Source organism: Anolis carolinensis, chromosome 2, assembly GCF_035594765.1.
Source record: "Anolis carolinensis isolate JA03-04 chromosome 2, rAnoCar3.1.pri, whole genome shotgun sequence".
Lineage (NCBI taxonomy): Eukaryota > Metazoa > Chordata > Lepidosauria > Squamata > Dactyloidae > Anolis > Anolis carolinensis.
The window spans coordinates 186,781,348-186,800,852 of NC_085842.1; the positions used below are offsets into that span (position 1 = coordinate 186,781,348).

General features: G+C 45.5%; 1 protein-coding gene across 8 annotated transcripts in view; it reads left to right on the plus strand.

The window, feature by feature from the left end:
- The window catches only part of trip10 (thyroid hormone receptor interactor 10), a 274,634-nt gene that overhangs the window by 241,516 nt on the left and 13,613 nt on the right, over window positions 1-19,505 (plus strand). For all 8 annotated transcript variants that reach the window (XM_062974102.1, XM_062974103.1, XM_062974100.1 and 5 more), the window contains 3 exons: window positions 572-700; window positions 3,501-3,647; window positions 8,548-8,751. In XM_062974102.1, the coding sequence (XP_062830172.1) occupies window positions 572-700; window positions 3,501-3,647; window positions 8,548-8,751 (480 nt within the window). The remainder of the gene's footprint in view (window positions 1-571; window positions 701-3,500; window positions 3,648-8,547; window positions 8,752-19,505) is intronic.

Sequence of the window (19,505 nt, forward strand, 5' to 3'; positions counted from 1 at the left end):
CTAAGGCATTTCTTCATGAAGCATTGAAAAATGTTGCTGTTTTGGAAATGGGGAATGTATTGCTAGGAATCTCGCGGTCCTCTAGCATGACTATATGATCCATTTCCAGCAGATGTTGATCATAAAGTTGCATTAAAGGACATAAAATTCCTAGAAAGAACATTTTACTCAAATCCACAAAAGCCAAATCTGCAAATGCGGAGGGTCTGCCATATCATCTTAACTAATGATACGAAGCTCCAGGAAAGTGGTATCTGGAGATTCTCAGGGGGACAGTCCTAGTTTGTAAAGTGGTGGCTAGTCCACAGTACATAAAATTGTGAGTTCAAATCCCAACCTTGAACTTGAAAGGTGGTTTTAAGTTTATTAAGTAACTGTGCTCCATGCAGTCATGCCGGCCACATGACCTTGGAGGTGTCTACCTGCTGGCTCTGAGTCAATGAAGTCCTTCAATGTAGGTAAGCACCTTCAAAGGAGCATAAGCATTTTTTCCTTATTGTAGAGAAAGAGGTGGTTGTAGAGCTCTCTGTGACATTATCATCCCAGTAATCTATTTTTTTTCCTTTTCCAGGCAAAGCAGCAGGCCAATCTACGTAGCCACATGGCTGAGGAGAGCAAGAATGAATATGCTTCATATCTGCAGAAATTCAACCACAATCAGAGCCAATTCTACTTCCTGGAGATGCCACAGATCTTCAATGTATGCCTTTTAAATAGCTTCTACAGTAGATTCTAGCTTATTCAACATAAGCAGTCCTGCAGAATATTGGATAACTGAAAATGTTGGATAATAAGGAGGGATTAAGGAAAAGCCGCCTGAGTCCCTACGGGTGAGAAGGGCGGGGTAGAAATGATGTATGTAAATAAATAAATGTCAAATTACATTATGATTTTACAAATTAAGCACCAAAATGTAATATTTTACAACAAATTGACAGAAAAAGCAGTTCAATACATGGTAACGTTATGTAGTAATTACTGTATTTGCAAATTTAGCACCAAAACATTGCAATGTATTGAAAACATTGACTACAAAAACAATGACTACTAAAAGGTTGACTGCGTGAATAATACAGAATGTTGAATAAGTGAAGGTTGAATAAGCAAGACTCTACTGTACTAGATAGTTTAGATATGGTTTTGCTCCTTTTCTACACTGAGAAGTCCCTCAAGGCAACTTGCAACAAACCCCAAAGTCATAATAAAATAGTAATTTCAAATCAGCTTTGCACTGTGAATAAAATATCTCAAATATAGAGTGAAAGTAGAAAATCATCCAGAAAGGAAATGGAATCGATAAACCCCAAGTTAGCAGGGCTCATAAATCTGTCTGTAGCTACACTTATAGCAGAAGATATCCCCTATGTGTATTTTCAAATGTTGGTTAGACTCTCAGTCCATGACAGCTCTTTGTTCATAAATTCATCCTGGACCACTGCAATCCTGTTAAACCTTGATCTCAAGGAAGGTTTCCCTCATCTGAGGAAAAGGTTCCAAGTGTCATCAGAGTATGACTCTTTCCATCTGTCAACATTCCACATTGAGGAAAGAGAAAAAGCAGAGGGAACGTTCTTGCTTTTGTTTCAGGCCAATTCTGAGGTGTTATATGAAAGAAGGTGGAAGACACCTTACTTTTCCTTTAGGTCCCTTTCTTTCCCAGTAGACCTTGCCCTCACCCCACCCCCACCCCCAATGTGTGCTTTTGTCTGTTGAGACTATCAAATAATTAAACTTGTTTTAAATTGATGTAACCATCTCTTTTCAAACTGGATATATGAAACTGGGTCTCTAAGTAGGAGCCTTTTTTGAGATACCAAAAATGCAAGAGTTATAACCTGTGTTTTTCTTGTTTCCCTTGTCTGATTTACTGATCCACAGTACTCCCTGCCCTCAGCTGCTGAATTTGCTGCAGCAACAAATGCTTTTTGGTGGGCAGAGTGGGTTGGAGTTCACAGGAGTCAGCACTACTGCTGACCCACTGAAGCTTGAGCACCCCCTCTGTCACATCCACTTAATAAATAAATCAGAGTTACAAATCATAAAAAGATAGGTCTGTTTTGAAATATCTTTTGATGCATTTTCCACTGCAGATTGAAAAAAAAAGTCTATTCGTGGTCTAGCCAATCATAATTTGTCCTCCCCAGTTTAAAGTCTGCCCATACCAATTATGTCTTTACAGATTACAGTCTGACACATGCTACACCATGCATTTTGAAGACAGATCTCAGCAATCTGGGACTGTAGACTTTGTGTAGTGTAGAAGGCAGTAGAGACTTGATAAACTCAAATCATCCAATTAGGAAAATTGCTCTAACCTGCTCCTGCTTGTGCTAGATCGCTCCTTAGCATATGTGATTCTCTTTCTCTTTCCCTCTTTCTTTGCCCTTCTTGCTGCCTTCTACAAAAAGTCTCCCCCAAAATGTAGTACTGGTATGGGGTAATGGTGCTTGCATTTAAAATATCATCAATGGCTCAAGTTTTGTTTCATCAAAAAGCAATGTTCAAGTCAGAGGAGGGATTTAGTTCAAAAGTTCAGTTAGAGTTAAAAGGGTTTTTAGAATGGGAGGGAGGAATTACTGTCAATATTTTTTGAATTGTAAGATTTATGCAATGTGATGCAATGTTCTATAACATTTCAACAAGAGAAGGCATTTTTTTAAAAAGCAATTGAACAGCTAATGATATTGAGAATTCCTGCTTCTTAGCAGGGGGTTGGACTAGATGGCCCATGTGGTCTCTTCCAACTCTACTATTCTATGATTCTATGATTCTATGATTCTATACTTTTCAAAATGTGGAATCTAGTCATACTGTTGTCAGCTGCCTTGTTGGCTTTAAGGCAGAGGTATCCAACTTTTTGGCCACTTTAGAAGAAGAAGAAATGTTTTGAGCTGTACACTACCATAAAATTGAAGCTGTGATTCTGTGTTGGGCTGCATTTATAGCAGTCCTGGGCTACAAATAGCAAGAACATGTGACGCACAGTGGTGCAATACTTAGTACAGAATACATAATTAAATTCTTTTTCACAAGTCATTTTGTGCAACATTACAACAGTCGACTTGTTCTTTATTTTATTAGTTAATTTTAACAGGGTTTTTGGTGGGTTTTTTGGCTGAACTGTTTGCAATTATAATGTAAATTGCAGATAATACTCTGATATTTTAAGTGTAATATACTCTGCATTCAATTCCGCTGTTGTCTACAAAGTTCATGCTTGAGAACCACACAATTGCGATACAAAAGAAATTCTAAATGTTTTAAGTAAGTTTATGATTTTATATTGGGGCAGATTATTATGTGTCCCACAGGCCACATGTTGGACAAGGCTGCTTTAAGGGAAACAGAATAAATAAACGGAAAGTTATCTTCTTTCTGGCAGTCGTGTTACTTAAACTACGCAGTGGGTGCCGGCAAAAGATGGCACCATGCCCTTGTTTACTTATATTCTGAGTCAGACTGTTATTTAGGTTCACACTCTTCCTTTCGCCTTCTTTTAGAAACTGCAGGAGATGGATGAACGGAGGACGCGGCATCTCAAGGAAGGCTATGGTATCTTCTCAGAGACAGAGCAGCAGGTTACTCCCATCATTGCCAAGTGCCTGGAAGGCATGAAAGGAGCTGCAGACGTGGTTGATGAGAAACACGTGGGTGTCTGCATGATGGGTTGTAGTATTTCCTCTATTCTCCCCAGTAGCTTAGAGGCAGAAAAATAAATTGTGTGCCACCTAATGGAACCGTTAAAGTAGCTCCATCGCCTTTTTGATGCCCCTCCAACCTATAGCTTCCATCATCCCTAGCCAGCATGGCTATTCTGAGCAACTGTGTTGCTTTCTGGAACAGAAACACTTTTCACACCATGCAGGCAGAAGGATCTAAGTTCCAATATCTTTAAGATATAAACTTTGTAGTCTAAAGCATCCAGAAAATACCAGGATATAACTGTCTAGCTCATTGCTTCTTAAACTGTGGGTCCCAACCCCAAATAGTGTCCCCTTAGCTGTCAGGACATGATTCAAAGCTTGGAAGAACAAGCATTTGACTCCTGCCCCTGCCAACATACCTGAAGCAAGGTCAGAGTTAACAAACGAACCTGGAGGAGGAGAGCAGTCCTGTGAGGAAGCGATAATCAGGAGAAATCGTTCACAAATCGTTCTCCAATCGTTCGTTGGAGAATGCTGGGGAGGGGTTTGGAAGGGGAGGATAAGGTAATAAGAAAATTAGTAGTGTTATTATGTCAGCTTCTGCTGGTAGTTTCTAGCAATTAAGCAGTACTCGCACTCCAAGGTGGACGTAGCCAGCTTTATTGCTCCTACACACACTGATTTTGTGGCCATGAGGGTCGGAACTCATCAAGAAACCTTACAATTTGTGGTGACCCCAAAAACACAATATCCAGTGATATTGGGAATGGCCTGGCTCAGAAGTAGAAATCCTCAAGTAGATTGGGAGAGAGGGACGTTGATGTTTTCAGATGGGATGTATTCTCCATCCTATAAAGAACCCAGACCAGGGAAGAGGGATGTAGCTGGTGTACTTAAACAACCAGTAGAACAGGAGATGGACTTGCTAAAGAAAACTATCCCAGAGGCATATCATGACTTCCTTGATGTGTTCAGTGATAAAGCAGCAGGGACATTACCCCCGCACAGGAAGACAGATTGTGCCATAAAAATAGACCCACAAGCCAAGTTACCTAAGCCCAAGCTGTATGCCATGTCGGAAAGAGAAAAGGAAGCTTTGAGGGAATTTGTGGACACTAATCTTGCTCGGGGTTTTATTGAGCCCGCAAACTCTCCACTTGCTGCACCTGTGCTATTTAGGCAGAAGAAAGATGGGGGACTGAGGCTGTGCACAGATTTTCGTGGATTGAATGCTATTTGCACCACAAACAAGTACCCCTTGCCATTAATTAAGGACATGCTAGCTCACTTGTCCAAGGGAAAGATATTTACTAAATTGGACTTGCGCGAAGCATATTTCTGGGTTCGAATAAAAGAAGGGGATGAATGGAAAACGGCTTTTAACTGTCCCCTGGGTCAATTCCAGTATAAAGTTTTACCATTTGGGTTGTCAGGCCACCTGGAGTATTCATACAATTAATCAATGAAACGTTACATCCCTTCCTGTACAAGGGGGTTCTCGTTTATTTGGATGACATCCTAATAATGTCTGAAGATATGGGAGATCACATTAGGTTGGTCCGACAAGTGTTGCAAAAGTTGAGGGAGGCACAGCTTTATGCCAAATTATCCAAATGTGAATTCCACAAGTCCGAGCTGTTTTATCTAGGGTTCCATATCTCGCGAGAAGGGGTGAGGATGGACCCAAGCAAAGTACAAGATGTGTTAGATTGGGAGGCTCCTCGAACAAGAAAACAGCTCCAGAGTTTTCTAGGATTTGCCAACTTTTACAGTCAGTTCATAAAAGATTTTGCACAAATTGCCATGCCCTTGACAGACTTACTAAAAACTAAAGGAAGAGGAGAGTCTGCCAAGGTGAGAACTCCAGGGGCTCGATTAAATTGGACTCCTCAACAAATGTTTACTCAGCAACCAGTGTTAGCACACCCAGATCCGGAACAGCCTTTTGTGGTCCAGTGCGATGCTTCGGATGTTGCATATGGAGCTATACTGTTTCAAAAAACATCAGAAGGGGTTTTAAAACCATGTGCTTATTTATCCAAGAAGTTTTCAGATACTGAAAGGAGGTGGCCAGTGTATGAAAGAGAGGCATTTGCGGTAAAAGGGGCACTGACAACATGGAGGCATTTTTTAGAGGGGGCAAAACACCCCTTCCAGGTGTGGACAGACCATAAGAACTTGAAATCATTACAGACTCCCCAGAAAATAAATGCAAAGCAGCTGCGGTGGGCCCAATTTTTTAGCAGGTTTAACTTTACACTAAACTTTTTTCCAGGGAAAAGTAATTGCATGGCAGATGCTCTCTCACGTATGCCTCAGCATAACAGTCGACCACAAGAGGACATTGAGACAATTTTCACAGAAAAGCAATTAGGGCTAGTAGTTGAAACGCGGTTCCAGGCAGCCCCTCTAGGAAATCCAGCCAGGGTTCCCTCAGAGTGGGAGGAGGCTTTCCAAGCTCAGTATGGTTCTCAGTATGACCCCTGGTTGCAGGATCATCCAACTGAAATCACAGAGAAAGGGGGTTTGTGGTACTACAAGGAGAAGTTATATGTCCCGGAAAAATTGAGGGGGCAAGTTCTCAACTGAGCACACGATCACAAAACCGCTGGACATTTTGGGGTTGTAAAGACCTTACAATTACTGAACAGGCAGTTTTGGTGGCCTGGAATGAGAAGAGATTGACTATGTAACAGAATGTGTGGTGTGTGCCAAATCCAAGCAGTCCGTGGGGAAGCCTATGGGACTTTTACAGGCAGTGGCTGACCCATGTAAACCTTGGAGACAAATTGCCATGGATTTTGTAGTCGAACTACCCCCCAGCAAAGGATATACTGTGATATGGACTGTGATAGATTTATTCTCTAAGCAAGCTCACTTCATACCATTAAAGCGACTCCCAACTGCACAGCAGTTAGCTAACCTGCTGCTATTGCATGTTTATAGATTACATGGGGCCCCAGAACGGATAATTTCAGATAGAGGGCCACAATTTACCGCTAACTATTGGAAGGCTTTTTTACGTCTATTAGGTACCAAACAAGCTCTCAGATCAGCATATCATCCCATGACGGATGGAGCCACAGAGAGAGTTCAAAAGATTTTGCAACAGTTTCTAAGGTGTTATTATCAGCAAGATGACTGGGTGTCATTGCTGCCTTTTTGTGAATTTGCTTACAACAATTCAGTACATTCATCTACGGGAGTCTCTCCATTCAAGGCAGTATCAGGACAAGACGCCATGCCAGTTCCAGAATTGGGGCAAGGGGAGCTAGAATCTACTACACCAATGGACTGGAGTTTTAAAATTTCAGAGAATTGGCCAGTAATACAACAAACTCTACATGAAGCACAAGAATCATATAAAAAGTATGCAAATAAAAAAGGGCACCTCAAGTGAAGTTTAACATTGGGGATCTAGTGTATCTGTCAACAAAATTCCTTAAATCTTCTCAGCCCTCTAAAAAGCTGGGCCCCAAGTTTGTGGGGCCTTACCCTATTGTGCAAAAGATAAATCCGGTGACTGTGAAACTGGACCTTCCACATAACTTTAAAAGAATACATCCTGTCTTCCATTGTAGCCTAATCAAACCGGTGCTGGGTCAACACAAATGGCACCCCCTCTCTCGGGTGCCAGAACCAATCATGGTGGAGGGACAAGAACATTTTGAGGTCAAGGACATTCTGAACTCCAGGAAACATTATGGGAAACTCCAATATTTAATTTTGTGGAAAGACTTTCCTGACCCTGAATGGGTGAATCATTCTGATGTAAGGGCGTCACGGGTGGTCAAGAAATTCCATCTGAAGTACCCTGATAAGCCTCGATAATATTGTATACCTAGTTGCCATGCAACGTTGATATTGTTTTTCCTTTCTTTCTTGTGGTTTTGCAGTTTCTTTCCCTTTTTTAGGGGGGCATCATGTCAGGACATGATTCAAAGCTTGGAAGAACAAGCATTTGACTCCTGCCCCTGCCAACATACCTGAAGCAAGGTCAGCGTTAACAAACGAACCTGGAGGAGGAGAGCAGTCCTGTGAGGAAGCGATAATCAGGAGAAATCGTTCACAGGAGTTGGAGAAGGCTGGGGAGGGGTTTGGAAGGGGAGGAGGGAAGAGTACTTTAAAAGGGTCTGAAGGTAATAAGAAAATTAGTAGTGTTATTTTCTTTCTCGTGTGTGTAGGAGCAATAAAGCTGGCTACGTCCACCTTGGAGTGTGAGTACTGCTTAATTGCTAGAAACTACCAGCAGAAGCTGACATAAGCTCAGTATTGGGATTGCCAAATATTTGGCAACAGTAAATGGTTTCTGGACATCACCCATTTACATAAATCTGTTAACAACAACGTGCAGTGTTTACAGTGCACTCCGTAGAAAATGCTTCAGCTGTACTCCACAAAAAAAGGGAAATCAGCCTGTTTAGCAAGCCTTGCAAATGCTGATTGATTATCAGTAAAAGTTTGTTTTTTATACCTATTTTATATAACTATATATTGTACCTGGAGTCACATAACCATTTCAAAGGGGTCACGAGTGGAAATAGTTTAAGAATTCCTGGTTTAGACTGCATTGTCAATACATATCGATCCAGTTCCTGATAACCTCATGGCATTTACCAAAGAGGGGAGGGGGGCTTTGAGTGATCATTTCGGATTTAAAGATATCACCTTCTTTTGGATGTTGGCTGTTTCAGGTTCACTTGTGATGGCCAGCCTTACGTGAACTATCACTGTGTGAACCATCACTGTACTGCTGCCAGAAGTCTGCCCCAGACTTCATCGGGGTAGAAGATAGGGTTTTGTTGCTAATCTCCATGTTTGGGTGTGATTTAAATCTGGTTTGTGGATCTTTTACATGGTTTTATTCTTGAGAGCCACTCAGAAGGATGTTTCTCTCTCCCAGGATTCACAGATCCTAATTGAACTGCACAAATCTGGTTTTGAGAGGCCAGCAGACATGGATTTTGAAGACTTCAGTCAACCAATAAACCGCACTTCATCCGACAGCAGCCTGGGCACTCCCCGTGGCACCCTGGATGGCCGACTGGATCCACGCATGCTGAGCAAGAACAAGGGGAAACGCTGGCCTTTCAGCAGGAAAAATAAGGTTGGGACCATCATAAAGGGTGATGGGTATCTTTGGTCCTCTGAGCTCCTGGGTTCTCTTGACAGCTCTGGCAATAAAGTAAGGATACATTAATGGGGAGGGTGCAATACGGGAAACCACATGGTAAGTACAATAACAAAGTGTGCTGTATGGCATCAATTACACAGGCTAATCCCAATTTTATTTCTTGATGTCTTGGTTTTTAGGCTTGTTCCCAGAGTTATATGGGGCTCTGATTCAAAAAAGTGTATTGGGTAGACTATCAGCTCTAGTTTTGTAGATAAGGTTATCATGGTTTTCTATGGGCGAGCAGATGGTGACTGGTAGATGGCAATGTTCTGTATTTCAAATACTAGAGCTGATGGGAGGAAACTGGTGCTATTTTTTGAATCAGCAGGTCAATTATACCCAGAAAGGGCAGGCATCCAAATGTGTGTTGGCCAATGTTATCATGGTACCTCTGTTTATGTCTGTAAGACCTTGCCTATCAAACCCTGGAGATGTGATCCGTTTGCTCAGTGAGCACCATGCAAATTAGCAAGGTGCCATTGCTTTCTCCATTGCTCTGGCTGCCTCCTGTCTCCTTTCTGACTGCTTGTACTAGTCCTCATAAAAAAGCTTTCTCCTCCAACCTTCTGGGCCTCACCAGTGCTTTCCAAGGATATGGTTTTTCCCCCTCTGTGAGGGACTTTTTGGCAGACCTCTTGGTTTCCTGAACCCCTTTCACCTCTCCAGCCTCTTGCACTTCATGGCCCTCCCAATATGAAGGCTGCAAATATCTTTGTCCCTGGGACAGTAATTCCCAGCTGTGCCTCTCAGAGACGGGTGTTTCTTTCACCTACAGTCCCTAGTTGACCTCTGTGTTTATACACTGCAGATGGTTATGGAAAAAAGTCCAAGGTTTACTTCAGCAGGTCTTTGCTTTTCCTACTTGTTTCTCAAAGCAGCTCCTTTACAACTTGTACGTGAGCTTAGAATTATGAAATTTCTGGAAATTTTGAAAGCATGAAGAAAAATCTCTGTCATTTTGCGGAAAACACACATTTTTAGCCAAATTGAACCATGTACATTTGTCAGTTTGTTAAAAGCAGGCAAATTCAGTAAAAACTAAAGAAATATCTATATTAGCTATAAAAAAAAAAGGGAACATTAATTTCATGTCTCTAGTTCTCCATAGTTTCAAGCAGATATAAAGTATTTGTTCCCATAAAAGGAACCGAGACTTAGAAGCCAAGATCAAGAACTGAAATGATCAAATACTGTACATGGTCTCACAGAAAAGTTTTCCTGTTACATAGTTTTTAGAAATATTTCATTGGGAGTAAATATTTGACCACTGCATGTTGAACATTCTATTAATCAGTTTAAACAAAACTATTCAAAAATTCAATTTGTTCTATTTTATTTCAATTTTTTCAGAAAAAGGGCATCAACAAGGGGGAAGGGATGGGTTAGAAATTTTTTCACCCCCCCCCCTTTTTCCTGGCGTTCACATCACTACATGGCCTGTATTTTAGTAGGAAGTCTATTTCAGCTTCCTTCCTTCCTCCTCCTTCTTTTCCTCTCCAGTCCCTGACACGTATTCCTTTTTCTTCTACCTGAGCCCCAGTGACAGGCATCCTGAAGGATCAGAGCTCTTTTGCATCTCCTGTAAAGCTAAAAGAGTAATCAAAGAGTATGCATCCCAACTGAAACCCTGTGGCTGCCTCCTTCCTGTAGAATTCTGGGCCTTATAGTTTAGTGAGACCCAGGGCCTCTCAAGCTGAGCATTTTAAGGCCCTTCCCCTAAGCTACAAGCCCCAGAAATTGGCAGGAGGCATCCACAGGGTTTCAGATAGGTTGCATACTCATTGTTTACTCTTTCAGCAATAGTGTGATAAGGCATGTCCCCATTGGTGCTAGATCTGGGCCGTGTCTTCCCTCTTCAGCCCCAGCTGCCTTGTAAATCTTCCAATGCAGATGTCTAAAGATTGCCAGATTCAGCTGGTTCTGCTCGTGTCTCTTACTGGCCTCTCTTTTGCCACTTTTTTATTCCACATCTGCCTTTGGACTCCTGTATGCCGGCTTGGCCTTTTTCTCCTTGCTTTTCCGTGAATACCCTCTAGGCGCGGAGAAGTAAAAGTGCTGACTGATCTCTCTGTAACAATGCTTGCTAAGTCTTCTTTTAGCACACGAAGGACACACAGAGACTTTGGGATGGCAGGAGAATTTATTCCACACTCACAAGTTGATCACAGATTGTGCCAAGCCATATTCCTCGGAGTTGTAAAGGTTACTTTTTTAGATTACAGCTTCTCAAATCTCCCAGCGAGCACCACCAGGTCAGATTGATGAGTCAGGCAGACTTTGAAAATTACTCTATTTTCTTAGATAAGATTATCATGATATTTCATGAGCACATGGCATATCACAAATGCTACAGTTGATAGGAAAACTGGTGCCATTTTTGGAATCCGCAGGTTAAATCTACCCAGAAACAGATGAAAACTGGCACATGGCATATCACAAATGCTACAGTTGATAGGAAAACTGGTGCCACTTTTGGAATCAGCCGGTCAAATCTACCCAGAAATAGATTAACATTTGAGGCACTAAAATGTGTGTTGGCCAGTTTTATCTGCATTAGTTGACAGAGGTTTAAAAACAGCAGGCCAGAACACAACCAATAATTCTGTTTTCATATATGACTGTCTTGGCAGAGAGTTGTAGTCCAAAATGAAACACTGCAAAGCCCTTCTTATACCCTCAATTTGCTTCTCTCTTACTTATCCCTCACTGTAGTGAAAATTGTTTAATTTTGACAAAGACCTGTTTTTGCAGCTGTGGAAGACACAGCCATGTAACCCAGAATATCAAGGCAGAAAATCCCACAATATCTGCTTTGAACTGGGTTATCTGAGTCCACACTGCCATATATTCCAGTTCAAAGCAGAAAATGTGGGGGTTTATTCAGCTGTGTGGAACATTGCAGTGTTATTTAATTTTTAGACTTCGTTAATAATCCAGTGTTCAGTATCTGCATTTTCAGGTAGTCTTAAAGTGGAAGAAGGATGAATAAAAGAAGGGCACAACCCAGTAGCACAGCACATGTTTCATTCAGAGAAGATCTCAGCTTCAGTTCTTGCATTTGCAGTTGAAATGAGCAGGTAGTTGGTGCAGTGGAGAATCTGCCTGGATAAATGTTGCCATTAGATTAGCCCATATTGCACCAGATATACAATGTGATTTGGTATTAGACAGTGTCCCTTATTTCTGTTTCTAAGAGCAGTCTGGGGATGTGTAGGAAAGGGAAAAGATACATGATATAAACATTTATGAGTCTAGAAATTTTAGTAAAAAATATATGCAAAAAACGAAGTTAATTTATCCATGAATAAATGTAACTTCAAGCAGTCCCTGGGTTACGAATAAAATAGATCTCTGTGTTGTCGAAGGCTTTCATGGCCAGGATCACAGGGTTGTTGTATGTTTTCCAGGCTGTATGACTATGTTCCAGAAGTATTCTCTCCTGACGTTTCGCCCACATCTATGGCAGGCATCCTCAGAGGTTGTGAGGTATCTCACAACCTCACAACCTCTGAGGATGCCTGCCATAGATGTGGGCGAAACGTCAGGAGAGAATATTTCTGGAACATGGCCATACAGCCCGGAAAACATACAACAAAATAGATCTCCCCTGAGTCCCCTTGGGGAGAGAGAGTGAGTTAAAAATAGTTATTATTATTATTATTATTATTATTATTATTATTATTATTATTATTATTATTATTATTAGGTTGAATATATAAGTCAGAACAAATACATTTTTAGTGTAACTCCAACCCATTTTTTTGTTTTGTTTTGGGCAGAATAGGGAAGGGTTAATACTCTTGTAACATTTCTTTTGCTGTCCATGCCCCTGTTCAGAAGATTTCCCCTTACTTTCTGTCTCTGTGACAATTGTATTTTGAAAATTTTGGGTTGTTGTGGAAACCAAGGATTGGTTCCAAAGCTTCAGTGGAGACACTTTTTCCTATGATGACTCTAAGAAGAGTGAATTTCTATTCCTAGGGGAAAATGTTTCTTCACTTTCTGTTGTCACAGGGACAGGAATTGAGATCAGATATTTCTGATGAGGATATAGCCAGCAGTAAATAATTCACAGTGGCTTTAATCCCACACCATACTAACCATTTTTTTTAAAATGCATGGAGTTCTATTTTGAATGCAACTTGGACAAATGTTTGTCCTAATGGATTATTTATTTTTGCCTGTGCATATAAATGCTTAAACATTTTCAAATATTGCAAAAGGCCTGGAGGGCATTTACTCCTCAGCCCATTTAGTGCTACCACTTGCCACGTTTGTAACTAGGAGCCATATGTAAGTTGGATGCTTTTAACTCGGGAACTCCTTGTACTGCACATGATGATCCCAGATCTTGGTCTCCACAGCCATGGCACCAGCAAAGGTCTGGCTCTTCCTGGAAGATGTGGACTTTTCTGGTGCTTTTTAAACTGGAAATAAACCTGGCTACATTGCTTTAGTGTCCTGGCAGTGTAGATGGGCCGAGCGGCCTCCAAAAGATTAGCGCTAACCCTAGCATTAAGTTGTTACAGAAGCATTTCTAGATATTAAATTGCACTGAGGGCCAGCAAACACTGATCAATAGTAATGGATTTTTAAATTTTTAGCATATTTGGAATATTATTTCATTTGTAACACAACTTCTGACCTATGCATAAAACACAATTTCAAGGAAAGGGGTCAGGGGCCAAGGTGCAAGAAGTGTGTGTATGTTGTGGTGGGGTATCAGTGGAGAGAACAAGAGAGATGAGGGAATGGGGGCCCCTGCTTCTCAGAAACTTCTCTAATTTCTTCGTCGTGGAGTCTGTGAAATGCGTACATATGGGTTTCCCAATGCGCCTGCGCAGATTCCGGAACATTCTAGAAGCTTCGAAGCGTTAGAAATGGCGGAGGCCCCGCCCATTCTCCCCATATACTATATAAGCCCAAGGCGGGGGCTCCGCCTCAGTTCTTCTTTCCGCGCGACAGCAGATTGAAGGAACCGTTCTACTAGCTTTCTAGCATTTTTTCCCGGCTCGACCTTGGACTGTTTGACCGTTCTATAGTCTACTCCTATTGGCTTGACTTACCCTCTGACTCGGACTCCTATCGACCATCCGCACCTCTCCTATCCAGACCTCGGACCGTTCGCCGTTCAGGCAGGCATGGCTACTCTGTTTTTCAAAAAATGCGGGGCCTGTGGGGGAAAGCTCCCCGACTCAGATGGGCACAATATGTGCCTTTTGTGCCTGGGGGAGAGCCACATTCCTCAATCCTGCTCCATCTGTAAGGGTTTTACCCCTCAGGCACGGCGTAACCGCGAGGCTCGCCTCAAAGCGGTTTTGTACGAGCAAGCGCTCGCGCCTGACCAGGCCTCCGCCCCGGGAGCAGCGCGGGCGGATAAGCGCCCCTCCTCGGAGTCGCCCCCGTCTCTCCACCCAGTAGAGCCGCTTGATTCCCTCCCGGCTGGGGAGGAAGCTGGTGAGGCTGAGGAGCCCTCGGGGGAAGTGCCCACTAAAAGGGCTAAAACTTCCAAGCCCCAGAAAGGGGCGAAACCGAAGGAAGGGCATAAAAAGCCCAAGAAGTTGAGGCAACTCTCTGGCCAAAGGCCCTTGAGCCCTCCGGTATACAGCGGGCCCGACGAAACGGAGTTGGGGAACCGAGCCTCCCTAACTCCGCCCGCTGCTGACGAGGCTCCTCCCCTCCTATCTCCTGCCGAGACCCAAGGGGAGAAAGACAAGATGGCGGACGCGGCTGCGTCGGAGCCTCCAGAGAACAAGCTGCCCTACTCTCCGAGAGCCATGCAGGCCCATCCATCTCGGCCGGATCCGGGCCCAAGAAGCAGCCGAGAGGGACGGCCCTCCCGCAGCAGCAGTAGGGCCCCTCGGTATCGAGGACGCTCTCCATCCCGAGACTCCTGGGACTCGCGTGGTAGGAGCCCCTCGAGGGCGTCCTTTTATTCTCGTTCCTGTTCCCCGGGGCCTTATTACAGATTCCCTGACCCTCCCTATTTCGCCTATCCGCCTCCTCCTCCCTTCCCAGGGTTCGAGGCTTATTACCAGCAATGCGGATATCCTTGGAACCGGGGCGAAATGCCTCCCTCGGTACCGAGGCCACTTTCGGAGGCGCCTCCCTCCGCGACCGCCACGATCTCGGCCCCATGCAGGGCTTCCGCCTCCCCCGCGGACCCCCCTCCTCCACCCCAGACACCGATGCCATCAACATCAGGCCGACAGGGAAATGAGGCCCAGCATCAAACGCCTCTCATTTTACCAAATCTGGAGACCGATAAGGACGCTCCTGAGGCCAGAGATGAAGCACTACCAGCTTCAACTTCGGGAGATGTGGATCCGGACCCCCTCCAGGCAGAGGAGTTTAGAAACTTCTCTGCCCTTCTCATTCGTCTATCCAGAGCACTTAACCTTCCCACTCCCAAGCCTACCGATGTGGTGGAGGATCCCTGCTTCTCCTCCTCGGAACAGCGACCCCCAGTGACCACAACACTCCCTACCCTGCCTTATCTGTTACAAGTCATCAAATCAGTGGGGGTGGCACCATCAATTGTCCCTGCTACCCCTAAAAGGGCAGAGAATTTATATAAAATTGACTTATCCACTGCCTCCTGGCTAGCGAAACTCCCCAAAGCTAACTCGGTAGTTACAGATGCTCAACCCAGACCAGCACAGAAGGCCCAGTCTACCCCCTCTGATAGAGAGGGCAAGAAATTGGATACCATGGCAAGAAAATTTTACTCATCGGCGTGTCTCTTCGCCCGTATGGCCCATTACGGGGTATACATGAGCGTCTACCAAAACTTTCTGTGGACCAAGCTTGGCACTTACTTGGATTCTCTTCCCCTGGCCGAACAAGCCCTCGCCAAGGCCTTCCAGCAAGAGGCGCTCCTACTCACATCATTACAAAAGGACCTGGCAAAGAATACCGCTGATGCCTCTGGCAAGCTGTTGGCTGGAGCTGTTGCCCTCCGAAGGCATGCCTGGCTGCGAGCTTCTACGTTGTCACCCTCGGCCCGGGCATTAATAGAAGACCTTCCCATGGATGAGGCGGGGTTGTTTAACCCAGACACTGACTCCCAGCTCGAGCATTCTCACAAAATGAAACAAACTGTCAGTAAATATGGTCAACCCTACCAGCCCTACTCTTTTCAGCAGCGTCACCGCTGGGGCTTTAACTCACAATACCAGCGTAGACGCTATAGTCCTTTCTCGTTCCGAGGTAAGCAACGACAGCAACCCCCCTCAGTTGGGAATCGGAAGCCACCCCTGCCCCTTAGGGGTCAGTACCGGGGACCGAAATCCTCTGACAACAAGAAACGTCGCTTTTAGCCCTGCTCAATCCCCGCCCGTTTCCCCTTCCCCAGTTGGTTTCAAGGCCCAGTTGGCCACTTGTTGCCCCGTTAGTTTGGCCCATTCAGACCCCAGTCGCCCTACGTACCTAAACAGACTCTTACCTTTCCTTGAGAACTGGCGTCAAATCACGACCGATGCCTGGGTCCTTACCATTATAGAGGAAGGATATGCCATAGAATTTTGTTCTTACCCCCCGATTGGGCATATTTGCACCACGCCCCCCTCTAACGCTTTGTGCGAGGAGGTCTCTTCCTTACTCGGAAAAGGTGCGATCTCGCCAGTACCACATCACCAAACCCAGTTTTGTTTCTTTTCTCGTTACTTTCTAGTTTCCAAACGAGGGGGCGGACTCCGCCCAATCCTCGACCTCCGTAGAGTCAATGAGTTTATCAGGCCGAAAAAGTTTCGTATGGTCACCCTTCCTTCCATTTTGGCATTCCTCAGGAAAGGGGCGTGGTTGGCCACGGTGGACCTCCGAGATGCGTACTTTCACATCTCCATCAGGAGCGACCACCGAAGGTTTCTTAGTTTTGCAGTTGGGGATCGTTGTTTTTCATTTAATGTTCTACCATTTGGCCTGTCAACAGCACCACGTGTCTTCACTAAGTGCATGGCGGTGGTGGCAGCTCACCTCCGCCAGCGACACATAGTGGTTTTTCCGTACATTGACGATTGGCTTCTGACTGCTGACTCTTATTGCCAGCTGCAGTCCAACATTCAGTATACCCTATCTCTTCTGCAGAGCCTTGGGCTTCTTATCAATCGGGAGAAATCCCACCTCTCCCCTACCCAACAGATCACTTTTATCGGAGCCGTCCTAGACACCAGGACTCAAAGGGCTTATCTGCCAGAGGAAAGGTTCAGAAACCTCAGGTCTATGATCAACGAGCTACGGGCCTCTGGCCGGGCGTCTGCGTGGTCTATCCAGTCAGTCTTGGGCCATATGGCCTCGACCACGGCTGTCACCGGGTTCGCTCGCCTCCGACTAAGGCCCCTTCAAAACTGGTTCATCCGCGTCTTCAACCCGCACCGGGACCGTCAAAATGTCATCCTTCATCTTCCGCGGTCCGTCCTAGAGTCCCTCTCCTGGTGGACAAGGAGGTGCAATGTTCAATCTGGCCTGCCGTTCAGCCAACCTCGTCCATCCTTATCGCTGACCACGGATGCCTCCCTCCTAGGATGGGGCGCGCACATCCAAGGGTTGACAATCCACAATCACTGGTCTCTGAAGGAACAAGCTTATCACATCAACGCGTTGGAACTACTCGCAGTGGAGAAAGCCCTCAGGTCCTTCGCCCACCTGATCAAGGGCCGTGTCATCCAAGTGGTCACGGACAACACGGCGGTACAATTTTATATCAACAAACAAGGGGGGACCCGCTCGCGAACTCTTCTGCTGATCGTATCTCGAATATGGGAATGGTGCATCGCAAGACACATTCATCTGATCGCAGTATACTTACCGGGAGAGGAAAACACACTAGCAGATGCCCTAAGCAGGGACACTGCTACCAACCACGAATGGCGTCTCCACAGCAGAGAGTTTCGGTTCCTAACACGCCGTTGGGGAACCCCTCGGCTGGACCTTTTCGCCTCGCCCACCAACAACCAGTGTCCTCAATACTGCGCACGTCTGCGCCCTCTCGCATCCCCAGGCTGCCTGGGAGACGCCTTTCTTTTCTCCTGGGGGCCAGGCCTACTCTACGCGTTTCCGCCTCTTCCACTACTCTCTCGAGTAATAGCCAAGATCGTAGCGGACAATGCGGATTGCATCCTTATAGCACCCTGGTGGCCCCAGCAGCCGTGGTTCGCAACCCTACTGAACGCATCAAGGGACGACTACGTTCGCCTCCGGTGCTCCCCGGACCTGCTCACAACACAGGACGGACTCGTCCGACACCCGGACGTTGCAACTCTTCGCCTGACGGCGTGGAGGATCAGGCCACAGCACATCTGTCCGACGCCGTCCGGCAAATAATCCTCGCGGCCCAAAAGGTTTCGACTAAGAGGGCTTACACCTATAAGTGGGCTCGCTTCACAAGCTACGTTGACACCTTGAATGTTAATCCTCTTACGGCCCCTGTTTCTGTTGTTTTGGACTTTTTAGTTCACCTGTCATCCAAGGGTATGTCCCTGTCTTCAATTAAGTGCTACGTAGCGGCATTGTCCTGGTTCCGAAGGAAAGCCGGACAACCCTCCTTATTTCAGGACCCGCTGCTCCAGCTGTTTCTTAAAGGCTATAAGAACCTACACCCGCCTTCCTCGCTCCCTGCGCCGGCTTGGAGTCTGGAACTGGTCCTCTCGCAACTGTCAAAACCTCCATTCGAGCCGATGGTGTCGAACGATTTATCCCATCTTTCCTGGAAGACCGCATTTCTTGTGGCAATAACATCTGCTAGGCGAGCCAGTGAGATTACGGCCCTGCGGTCCGACCCTCCGTATATCCGCTTCCACGACGACAAAGTAGTTCTTCGGACAGATGTTACATTCCTCCCCAAAGTGGTCTCCCACTTCCACATGACTCAGGACATCGTTCTGCCCTCCTTTTTTCCTAATCCTTCTTCTCCACTGGAGGCAGCTCTACACTCTTTGGATGTCAGGAGGGCCTTGCTGTATTACATCCACAGGACGGCCCCACATAGGAAGTCGCCAAGGCTCTTTGTTAAGTACCGGAAGGATGCTATGGGCCTCCCGGTATCCTCCCAGCGGCTGGCATCCTGGATAACGTCGATGATTCGCCTCACCTACCAGATGGCAGGGAAGGAACCTCCACTGCACCTAGTAGCTCACTCCACCAGGGCCCTATCAATGTCTCAAGCCTTCCTAAGAGGTGTTCCACTAGATGACATCTGCAAGGCAGCCACCTGGGCTGCACCGTCCACCTTCGTATCTCATTACAAGTTGGACATCCAAGCGAAGAGGGACGCCGCTTTTGGCAGAGCCGTTTTGTTTTCCTGCGTGGCATGACCCGCCTCCAAGGTTAGTAGCTTGCTAGTCACCCATATGTACGCATTTCACAGACTCCACGACGAAGAAGTATGGGTTGCTTACCTGTAACCATGTTTCTTCGAGTGGTAGTCTGTGAAATTCGTACAGCCCCGCCCGTCCTCCCCGCTGATGTCATGCCTCGGTGTCTCAGCTGCTGTCTCGCGGCTGGGAACTGAGGCGGAGCCCCCGCCTTGGGCTTATATAGTATATGGGGAGAATGGGCGGGGCCTCCGCCATTTCTAACGCTTCGAAGCTTCTAGAATGTTCCGGAATCTGCGCAGGCGCATTGGGAAACCCATATGTACGAATTTCACAGACTACCACTCGAAGAAACATGGTTACAGGTAAGCAACC